Source organism: Notolepis coatsorum, assembly GCF_963971535.1.
Source record: "Notolepis coatsorum genome assembly, chromosome: 3".
NCBI classification, from domain to species: domain Eukaryota; kingdom Metazoa; phylum Chordata; class Actinopteri; order Aulopiformes; family Paralepididae; genus Notolepis; species Notolepis coatsorum.
In genome coordinates, this window is record NC_140167.1 from 99,317,397 (window position 1) to 99,329,407 (window position 12,011).

Genomic DNA, 12,011 nt, shown 5'->3' on the forward strand with positions numbered 1-12,011 from the left:
TTATGGAGAGGTTTATTATGTGTGTGATGATTGGGGTGATAGCGGCTGCTGAGTCTCTGAGGAATTTGGAGGGGATGTTGTCATGGCCAGTGGCCTTGTTAGGTTGGAGGGCGCTCAGTTTATTGAGTACCTCATCGGTTGTTACCATTTCCAGCTTGAAGTCATCCTTGCGGACCCCTAGGTTTTTGTAATAAGCTACTATGTGTTCTACCCCATAAAGCTCTGAGTGGGAGGGTAGTTTGTTTACCAGTGTTGTGGCTATGTTTGTGAAGAAAATGTTTAAGTAATTGGCTACATCCAGCTTGTCTGTGATGAGCGTGTTGTCCGTTTTTATGTTTATGTTTGAGAATCTGGTTTTAAGTTTTTTACTGCATCCTAGTTGATTATTGAGTAATTTCCAAAGTTCACGTGGTTTGTTTTTGTTTTCCTCAGTTTTGTCATTGATGAAATTCTTTTTTGCAGTTTTGATCATGGAGTTTACGTCATTTCTTAGTCTGTTTCTTTCTAGTTTGAGTTCAGTCACGTGGGCTTGGAGTTCACTGCTCGTGCTACTGCTTGATCTTACTCGTACCCACCTCACCCCTGCCCAATTTGACAAACTAGGATGGCTTAGAGTAGACGACAGAGTACAGCAACTTGCAATGGGCCTGGTCTACAAGATACACTACACGACCAAGGTACCAATGTACATGTCAAAATACTTCCCAAAGGTCAGTGAATACCACAATCACAACACCAGAGGGAGCTCCACAAATCATGTTAAATCCAGATTCGGCTCAAACAAGGGACTAAACACGTTTCGCAATTATGCCACATCAATGTGGAACGCCCTACCCAAAGCTGTAAAGGAATGTGAATCACTACCCACTTTCAAAACCACTCTCAAAGAACACCTATGGGAGACTGCTATTCGAAACTGTACAGTTGGACAGTGACCCCCATCCACCCCTCCTACCCAACCCCCCCCACCCACCCAACCACCTCCAATGTACAGTTTCTACGTCAAATGTATACTCTCTTTTCTGGACCCTTTTTGTATCACAAACAGTACTGTATTGGTACTGACACAGGGTTCGAAATTAACAGGGGCTTGGGGCATTAATGCCCTTGAAAATGGACAAAATGCCCTCGAAAATCAGTTAAGGGGGGCACAAAATGCCCAGACAGTTTACTAAATTATATATATATATTTATCCGGTAATGGAGCGTCTGTGTATCGTACGGTTCAGATCACGCGCAAATACAAAAAAATCATTTGGCGGAGCCGGTGTTCTGCACTGGCTGCAGGCAGCAGCACTGCAGCCAGGTGCTAGTCAGTTTGTGTAAAAATGGCAAGCACAATATAAACCAATCTTCATTACGACTTTAAAAACATAGCCATTAACATTACATAGGCCTACACACATCTTGCCATAGCGTTAGCAGTTTGTACAACACAACGCACGTTTTAACTATAGAATCAGCCCACGAGGTAATACAGTCAACGAAATGTTACCGTAGCTACTAGCTAGCAGAGGAGGAAATGGGAGTCTGAGAGGCGGGGTGTTTAAAGACAATGATATGCGTTTATTCAACATCCAAGAAGGCTAACATACAACTGTGTTTTACTAACTCCAACCGGGACTATTGCCGCTTTCCCACTGCATGCCATCACCTCCTAACGTTACCGGAGCTACCGGAGCTGATAATAACATTGCCTGAGCTGAAGGTGCGTGACACTAAAATGTCCGTGGGGACCCGGCGCCAACCCATAGATAGTTCCAACTCACCGAATTACGTAATCCACCACAGTTGCACTCAATATTTAAATAATGTTAGTCTAAATAAATGTAGACAGATACATAATAATTTCAAGCAGAAAACTAATCTTTCCATTAAGAACTGACAATCAGGGAATTTGAACATGGTTGACATTGTTTTTTTGTGTTTATATTAAAGAAAGGAAAGTCTAGTGCTGGCTGAGCATATTGTTTGTTTGCACTAAGTTAATACTTTGACAAATGTAGCCTATATTTTTCAGTCAGTTCGGTCTTTGTGTGCCAAACATTATTTAAGGCTGTAAACACTGTAACACTGTAAACTTTTTTATTTATTTTTTTAATAAATGAGAAGCATGTTTAGATTTGAGTGTTAAATTTTTTTTTATAAATATTTACGTATATCGAACCGAACTGAAAACCGTGACCCCAAAACCGTGATACGAACCGAACCGTCCATTTTGTGAACCGTCCCACCCCTACCGTTTATCATAAAAATTCAGTGCCCCCGAAATACAAAAAAAAGCCCCCGAAAATCAATTAAGGGGGGCAAAAAAAGCCCTTGAAAAAAATTTTTAACAACAAACTGAACGTGTCAAAACATGCAGAGGCACTCTACAAGAAGGGCCAAAGCCAGGGCCAGTTTCGAATTGCGGCCTCCGTCCTGTAGGTGCTTTTTCAGAGCGGTGGAGCTGGACTCTCTAGCGGTGGTGGCGGAGAGGATGAGCCTTGCTAAGCTCCACGCCATCAGGGACAACCCCTCCCACCCACTACACACGGACTTGGCTGAAAGAAGGAGCATGTTCACTGTTAGACTAAGACTCCCTAGATGTAACACTGAACGGAACAGGAAGTCCTTCATTCCGACAGCCATTAGACTCTATGATGCATCACTGTGCCTCACTGCATCACTGATCACAGGGTGACGGTACAGTCTGGTGAAATCTTCCTGCTGGACACTTTAAAAAGTTGTACACTTCTCACAATCTTCCTGGACACTTTTCACACTTATATTACCGCACATTTTACTGTATATCTCTGTATATTTTTGGCTGGATAGTTGTATATTTAAGATTTTAGAATGTATATACATACCAGAATGTATATCCAGGACCGTATTTTATTCTTTATTCTAATTTATTCTTATTTTTAATATTATTATATTCTTATTCCTATTTTAGTCCTATTGACTACCTAAATGTTTATTGTTGTTCAAATGTGAGCCATCTGTTGTGCCGAATTTCCCTCTGGATTATTAAAGGATTTCTATTCTATTCTATTCTACGGAAGCCCTAAGAGGCCGTACATTCATACATTTTATTTACTCCGTTTTCCCCGTGATAACGAGTTAATTTAATTTGTTTTCCCGTGATAACAGGATAATTTTCTCGAGATCTAGTATAAACGATAGTCTAGAGACTAGTATATATTAAATCACTGCAGGAAACATCATTCAGTGTCACAATGTCACGAAAGGAGCAGGTAGCCCTTTGCACTCGGTGCATCACAGTCACGAAAGGGGCTAAGCAGGAGGATATTGATCACCGCGTCACATATCTCTTCAATCAAGGCCTGACACAGGCTGAAATAGCTTTATGCCTTGCTGTTACAGATATATATATATATATATATATATATATACATTAGTGTGCGTCAAAGTGCAATTAAAGTGAGCTCTCAAAGAGCACCTGGCTACGGGAGGCTGCAACTCAAAACTGGCCCCCGTATGTCCAAACCCCCGTATGTATATTTTCTGTTAGGATCTCTGTTTAACAGTATTGTATATTTGCATATCTCTTGTATGTCACAAATGTAACAGTACTGTGTATACCTGTATGAATGTCATGTACCCCCCTGAAATAAATAAAAAAACACAAGCAACAAGTGAGTAATCAACATTTTGCTCTATATATTATGATTTATGAGTTGTCTCGCTATGCATGCTCATGTGTGTGTGCATGTGCGTGCGTGTGTGTGTGTGTGTGTGTGTACAGTACTGTATTTGCAAATCTGATATGTCATAAATGTATAGATGTAGCAGTACTGTCTATCTGTATGTCATGTATGTCATATGTTACGATGAATTGAAAATGTGGGACCCTGATGTAAACAAGACGAAAGTCTTTCTCTGGTCTGCATCCTGTACTGTACTGTACCCATTCTGCAATCTGTTAATAAACTTTTCAATCAATCAATCAATTCAAAACAGTGTACCTCTTTCTGTCCATCACTGTAGTAGCCTCTCCACCATTCTAAAAGATTATGGTGATTGTGACGTCATCGATGCTGAGCCGCTGTGATCCATTCCCTCAAACAAAGTCAGGTTGATATCGACACTCTGAAAGCATGATAAATAATACATGTACAAAAATGTTTTAAACATGATAAATCATACATAGAAAGCACGATACAATTTTAAAGAAGCATAAATAAGACATGTATAACAACTTTGTGAAGCAATAGAGTAGATATGTGACCTAGGGGTGCGGCTGCTGGGCACATGTGACTAAATATATAAACCGAGAACACCCTGAATAACAAACGTGTCACGACAAAACACTATTGTTATGACTTTAGTGATTGGAAGACTTTAGCCATTGTCTCAAACTGTCGCGATACCTTATTACACAGATATTACACTGGTTCGGATCACTTCGCTACTAGCAGGCAGCTCCCTGTGGTGTGGTGTCGCGTCAAAGTGAAGTCAACAAGTTATCCTTACCAACTTTGATTTTTCCATTCCGAAGAATCCCAGGAAACCAAGCCAGATCAAACCAAGCCAGATCGAATCCTCCACTGTCAAGGCAGTCCCAGTGGCTATACTGTATCTGCTATTTACATTCCTAATCAATGCCCGGGTGTGAGGGGAGCGAGAGAGATAGGGGGGAGGAGAGAGGGAGATTAGTAACTTTCTGTTTGTTGTGGGACAAGCCCTCAGACGGAAGCCCTAGAGGGACGAAAGTGACGGCTGCGCCGCGTTATTTTCTTTCCTAGCCGCATTTCTCGGAGACGCTCTCTGATTGGCCGACGCCTGTTTCTACACTGGTTAAAGGAATGAATGAATGAATGAAAACTTTATTTAACAGATTGCAGAATGGGTACAATACAGTACGGCTCAATACATACAATTGTTAAGGGGATGCAGACCTGAGAAAGACGTTTGTCTTGTTTCCATCAGGGTCCCCCATTTTCAATTCATATAGACATTTATGACATGCACAACATACATGACATTTATGGCATAGGGACATATAGGTATTTAGTACTGATACATTTGTGACATAACGGTATTCAAATATACAGTACTGTTACCCCTAGATCCTGACAGAGTATATACATATGATGGGGAGGGGACTGTACATTAGGAGGGGGTGGGTGGGTGGGTGGGAGGGAAATATACATACGGCGGGAGGGAATATATACATGCGGTGGGGAGGAGACTGTCTATTAGGAGGTGGTGGGGGTTTTGGGCATTTACGGTGGCCAGTTTCGAATTGCAGCCTCCCGTAGGTGCTCTTTAAGAGCGGTTTTGAATGTGGGCAGGGATTCACATTCCTTTACAGCTTTGGGTAGGGCGTTCCACATTGTTGTGGCATAATTGCGAAACGTGTTTAGTCCCTTGTTTGAGCCGAATCTGGGTTTAACATGATTTGTTGAGCTCTGGTGTGTGGTTGTGGTATTCACTGACCTTTGGGAAGTATTTTGACATGTACATGGGCACCCCGGTCGTATAGTGTATCTTGTAGACCAGGCCCATTGCAAGTTGCTGTACTCTGTCGTCTACTCTAAGCCATCCTAGGTTGGCAAAGTGGGCAGGGGTGAGGTGGGTTCTGGGGTTCAGGTCAAGTAGTAGTCTGACCAGTTTGTTTTGTGATGTTTGTAATTTTGTTTTTAACACCTTTGAGGTGCTTTGGTACCATGAGGTGCACGCATAGTCATAGTACCCTTGAATGAGTGCTCCTGCCAGAGTCTTCAGGGTATTCTTGTTTACCAGAGAGGAGATGCTTCCACCTGCAGAACCACGTCTCCAGCGGGCTGAGGATACGGCGGGCTGAGGAGTCTATGTGGTTATTGTGCAATATATTGTTTATGGAGTTTGCAACGACAACTCAACGTGGAGACGTTATTGAGAGCACACATGTGACGCTGTTTCCTTTTGTGTATTCGCCATTTGTTCTATCCAGGTGGTCTCCATTGCAGATTCACCAATAAATGATTGGACAGTGTCCACGTGTGCCGACTCATCCCTAAGCCTCACACACAGAACACAACGCAAGCAAAGATTCACGGGCAGAACGTCCGTTACATAAGCAGACAGAGGTGTAAGCACATAGACATAAAATATCCTTTTATAAGGTCAACTGTGAACGAAGGAAAAGTAACTCTGATGTATTGTCCTACTGAAGAGATGACAGCTGATATTATGACAAAACCTGTAACAAAATTTAAACTGAAGAAGTTTGCAGGAATCATTTTTGGAGTTCAAAATGTGTGAAGATATATGCATTTTACTATGCTTGATTTCTGTCAATACAACAACCTGAATTCAAGGGGGGATGTTAAGAGTAAAGGTAAAATGTCCTCAGTTGTGCTATTATGTGCTATATATATATATATATATATATATATATATATATATATATATATATATATATATATATATATATATATATATATATATCAATGTGTTCTCTGTATATATCATAAGTGCAGTAATGTTGTTGTAACACTATGGGGCGCTCTAACTAAAGGTAGAGGCACACATCTGTTCCACGTACTGAGCCTATAAAAGGGGTGTCTACCTGCTCAGCTCTCTCTCTCTCATCCTCTCAGCTGCACCTTGAAGTAGCAGTAGTAGTAGTCTCTCATCGATTCCTTTTCTCCAAATGCAACGCAAAGATAAGCTGCAGTCATTATCTTAACACTCATCTAGAATAGAAATTGGTGCAAACGTCTCATCTTGTGTCATGGCGGTGTCTAGATCCCGTCGCCTGGAAGGATGTTGGTTGTGGTCTGGAAGTTAGGTCGTCACTCGTGGGCCAATCTGCAAACCCTAATTTTGACCTAAGAATGTATTTGTAAACCTAACCCTTAAAACCTTAACCCATAGCCTTTATCCACTCCCTAAAGATTATTTAACCTTCCAGGAGGTGGGATCTAACACTACCCTGTCATACTGTAGATATACTGTACATTTACCCAATTACTATGTTTTTAGCCACTAAGTGGAGCTATTGCCACATTTATGTGACATGCTTATCAGTCTGAGGAGACAAGCCTGTGAGACTTGACAGGTGTTGACAGTTAACACTTTGATCGCCATGCTTAAATTCATAATTTACCATCCTCCGCCAGCCCTATTTAATATGGAGAAGTTCCCCTTCTTTGCACGGCTATAACTTTTTAAATTGTATTGCTAAATTGACATTACTATGGCCCATTCAACGTCCTATATCTATTGTTCAGGGTGTAGCAACGTTATACTTTTTCATTCACATATTCATACTAAAATACGGTCTAAAGTATAAGTATGTTTTTATCGTTTTCTGCAGCTTTCTCCAGAACTTGATTTATAGCTCCAAATGCATTATATTGATGATGAAATACAGTTTGATAGGAATCTGCGCGAGATAAAAAATTTCAAATGGACGTGCTTCTAGAAGTTACTACGTATGATCTGATGATGACCGGATGGGGGGGGGGTCGTTTATAATTCCGTGGCCAACGTTATATGATTCATCTAGTGTGGGTGATATGATCATTAGAGCAGTTAGTATCGAACACATTGAAAAATAATGTTGAAACTCACCGTAGCTTCCTCGCGCCATTGGGCGATGAGCGTGGAACAGAAATGTTCCTATTATGGGATGTACAAATATGCGATCCATTTCCAGGTTGTATAATAGTATATACGTCCAAATCAGGTTGTTTATCGAGTTATTTGCAACCGATCGATGTCCAGTGTATCAAGATGGAGTCCCGCTAACGATAGCGAGTGCCCGGACGAAATATGGGAGAGCACCACATCCGGCGCATCACTTCCTGTTTGGGCGATCCGCCGATCGGCCACCAGATGACGCTCTTAAAATGTTGGAGAGTTGAGAGGGGCTCAACAGTAGATCTCTGGTCTCCGGGGGAGAAATATGATTTCGATCACAGATTTTTGAAATATTGATATCAAAGACGTGGTCCAGCGTCTTTGGCAGAATAAGCATGGCGGGGAAAGACGTGTCCCAGCGTTTTTGGCGATTAAAGTGTTAATGAATGTATTTATCTGGAATAGAAGAGGAACAGTTTCACTGGAGCATCCCTCTCTCTGCCGTAATGTTACATATATAATACACACACAAACACACACAGACAAACACACACAAACATAGCACAACAGATTAATAAAATCCTGTGGTACTGTAGATATACACGCACTCAGTCACAACACAATACAGCACTACACACACAAAAATCCACTAAATGCTCTGATAGATTAGATACCTATCAGCAGTCACAACCTTGTTTGCCTTTTAGTGCATGTTTTGACTGTATGAGAAGATGACCCAGTAAGCAAAATAGTTAAATAGTCTGTTTGTAAGGAGTCAAACATTAAAATGCATGGACTTAATCAAATTAAAATCTGCACAAATTATGTTTCTGGCAATAAAAAACAAATTACCAAGCAACATTCAAAAAAATGTCATGGCTAGAGAGAGTGTTTATAATTTTATAGGGACATTACTGTAGGTTTAAAGCAACTTACGGTACGTACAACTCTTAAAAGTATGTGCATTGCAGTTTGTGGGGTATTACTCTGGAATGGTCTGGATGCGAGTATAAAATTAAGCAAAAATATCAATACATTTAAAGGTAGCTATAAACAAGCACTTATGACACATATAAGAGAGAGGAGCTTGAGCAGTAATGTGACTGTCTATTATTTTTTCTCATTTGGATATTTGGATATATAAAAAACTGTACTTTTATTTTATTTTTTATTATTTGTTATATTATTTTTATTTGTATTAAATTATAATGTCAAATATTGTAAGGAAGGGGCAGGGTTTGATACGTTGTTTTACTTCCCCCTGTTCCTTCTCGAACACTTATTGTATGGAAATAGTCTGACTATTTACCTTTTTTGTTTTTTAAACTTGTTTTATGTTTCTATGTTCGAGACAAATAAAAATCAAATCAAATCAAAATGACCCAATACGAAACCACACATCTTCTCAACTTCCTCTCAATGAGGTGCCACTTCTCATTCACATGCAGACAGACAGACAGATAAGGTGCCAGACGGACAGAACTTAACAGTGCCTGAGCTCAGTTGGCCTGCATGTTCTAGTTAGAATTGTACGTGTTTTAGGGAACCATGCAGGGGTTCAGAATGCTGCATTCCCTGCGGACCTTTTGGAGGACTGGTCTCCTGTTCTGTCTGGCTCAGTCTCTCCTCCATCAAGGTAAGAGAGCATTAGTGTCAGAGTGGATTATACTAATGTAATGTAATGTTTGTGGTTATGTGTGGCCCTGGGTTGCTCACTGGGTAGAAGGCAGTAGTACACCAAGGCAGCACAACGCCAGAATCAATACATATATTGCAGAAGGTTATTGCACTAGTCATCGTGCATAGCATATACACTCTATTACGGATTCAGCAGCATAATGGAAGAAGTAACAAAGGATTGCATACATTGGTAACTGCTATTTAGAACATGGTTGGGGCTAAATACTGGTCTGTATCAGCATGTTGTTGCTCTTGTTGTTGTTGTTGTTGTTGTTGTTGTTGTTGTTGTTGTTGTTGTTGTTGTTGTTGTTGTTGTTGTTGTTGTTGTTGTTGTTCAGTAAGAGTTTTGGAAGGTTTTGGATTATTTTGTTTTGGCTGCAGTGAAACACCCTCATACTAGACAAACATCTTTAGCCTATACTACTTGGGTTAGGGGTTCCATTTCCAATAATACATCCATACTGGAAAACAATACTGCATCCAGTAAAGTACAATAGTGAGGTACTTTACTTGAGCATTTTTCTTTTAGAGAACCTTGTACTTTTACTACACTACTTTTCAAAGGAAATGTTATTTTACTCCAAAGTTACTAGGTACTAGAAGAAGAATATTCTGCATAGAAAACGTGACAAAAATGGATGAAGATGCTATATTTGCACATTTGAAGTCTGCCAACTTTATGAGGATGTAATCAGAGCAGCATAACTGGACCACATACCACTTTAACACAACCTTTAGAAGTCAATGGATCAAGGTTTGGACACTCCCAAGGACTGGAATACATACATAGTTTTTGCGTGTAGGTCACTAGATTTATGTTTCATCATAGTACCTTCCTGGATGACAATGTGGCCAGCTGGCCAATGTCGACCATGATAGGTTCACAGGATCAGTTCCTCAGATTTTGAGGAAGTAGAGAACACATGCGAGATGGGCGACCCACAGGAACATAAGAACAAAGCGGGGCTCGCAACTCACTTGTAGTTCCAGGTGATTTTAATAAACAAAACAGGCAGTAGATGCAACTTTTCGACCTTACCGGTCTTCCTCAAGCATACATACAACACAAAATGACATATTTTTTATACAGGAAGTGAAAAATCAGCCCCACCTGGTGATCGGGGGTGGTCCCAAAACTTGCATGGTTGATACATTTACATGATTAAGACATACTTTATAGATAGGCAACAGGCAGTAGCAGTAGTGTATAAGGTACAAATTCTAGCCACTGAAAACAAAAACAGAAATGAAAAAACAAAATATATTGACTGTCTCCCTCTATAGGTTACATTTATAAATAAGGTCTAATGTCAAAATCTTCATTGAGTCCTGTTGGTGCCATATTTTTAAGATAATGGATCCACCATACTTCTCTCCTCAGTAGGAGATTATCTATATCTCCCCCTCGTCTTGGAAGATGCACTCTCTCTATTCCAAAGTATCTTAGTGATGAGACATTGTGGTGTGCCTTTTTAAAATGTAAAGCCACTGGGTTTTCTTCATCCTCATTCCGTATCGTACTCCTGTGTTCGGCAATACGTGTTTTTAAAGCACATGTTGTCTTACCGTCATATGCCTTACCACATGGGCACTTAAGCATATAGATTACATTGGTAGTTGTACATGTTATTTTGCCTCTTATTTTTATCTCTTTCCCAGTTGTTGGGTGATAGAAAACAGTGCATTTTTCTGTAAAGTGGCATTGAGCACACAAACCACAACGTCTGTTGCCATCTGGCAGGTCATCTAAAAAAGTGTGATTCCGATAGTATTGGGCATGCTAAATAACCTACTAAAAGTCGACCAAAATCGACCCCCCCCCGAAAGCCGCCATTTCCAAGATGGCGTCCCAGATGGCGGTGGAGATATTAAAATGGCTATATCTCAAATTGAGAATATGGTGCAAAGGATTTCTCAACTGATTCTGGTACCTCTGGGCATGTTCACTGACATACTAAAAATCTAGGAAAATACACCTTCCAGAAAGGCTTAATTTTCAAGATGGCGTCCAAAATGGCGGCAGACCAAGCTTAAAATGGCTATATATCTCAATAGAAAAAAATATATAACTATGATTTTTCACTTGATTCTGGTACCTCTAGACATGCTTGTGAAACTAAAAATCTAGGAAAATACACCTTCCGGAAAGGCATCATTTTCAAGATGGCGTCCAAACTGGCGCCCAGGAGCTTAAAATGACTATACAAATACAAATAGCTTACTAAAAAAGGTGTTTGCACTCTCCAGCTCTCAAGCTAGCATAGTTGAAGCCTTCTTTTTGACCATTATAGTTGTTATAGTTAGAGGTGTTTGCACTCTCCAGCTCCCAAACTACCATCGTTGAAGCCTTCTTTTTCTGAATCAGTTTCTTTCTTTCTTTTCTGACCTAGTCCTGTGTTTGGGCATGCCTGGGCGTGTCTGACCTGGCAGTGTTATTTAAGCCCCAGTTTCATTCTAGTCTTTGACAGAGGTGTTTGCACTCTCAGCTCTCAAGCTAGCATAGTTGAAGCCTTCTTTTTGACCATTATAGTTGTTATAGTTAGAGGTGTTTGCACTCTCCAGCTCCCAAACTACCATAGTTGAAGCCTTCTTTTTCTGAATCAGTTTCTTTCTTTCTTTTCTGACCTAGTCCTGTGTTTGGGCATGCCTGGGCGTGTCTGGCCTGGCAGTGTTATTTAAGCACCAGTTTCATCCTAGTCTTTGCCAGAGGTGTTTGCACTCTCCAGCTCTCAAGCTAGCATAGTTGAATCCTTCTT

General features: G+C 40.5%; 2 protein-coding genes across 2 annotated transcripts in view; one reads left to right on the top strand and one right to left on the bottom strand.

The window, feature by feature from the left end:
* Nucleotides 1-4,601, bottom strand: part of LOC311225927 (alsin-like) — a 165,651-nt gene extending 161,050 nt beyond the window's left edge. Inside the window, exons 1-2 of the mRNA XM_084311318.1 lie at nt 4,480-4,601; nt 3,972-4,095 (exon numbers count right to left, since the gene is read on the bottom strand). Coding sequence (XP_084167444.1) covers nt 3,972-3,985 — 14 coding nt within the window. The 5' untranslated portion in view covers nt 3,986-4,095; nt 4,480-4,601. The remainder of the gene's footprint in view (nt 1-3,971; nt 4,096-4,479) is intronic.
* A 4,520-nt stretch (nt 4,602-9,121) lies between these two features.
* Nucleotides 9,122-12,011, top strand: part of LOC311225929 (immunoglobulin superfamily member 3-like) — a gene marked incomplete at its 3' end in the record, with an annotated part of 113,092 nt that continues 110,202 nt past the window's right edge. Inside the window, exon 1 of the mRNA XM_084311320.1 lies at nt 9,122-9,211. Coding sequence (XP_084167446.1) covers nt 9,124-9,211 — 88 coding nt within the window. The 5' untranslated portion in view covers nt 9,122-9,123. The remainder of the gene's footprint in view (nt 9,212-12,011) is intronic.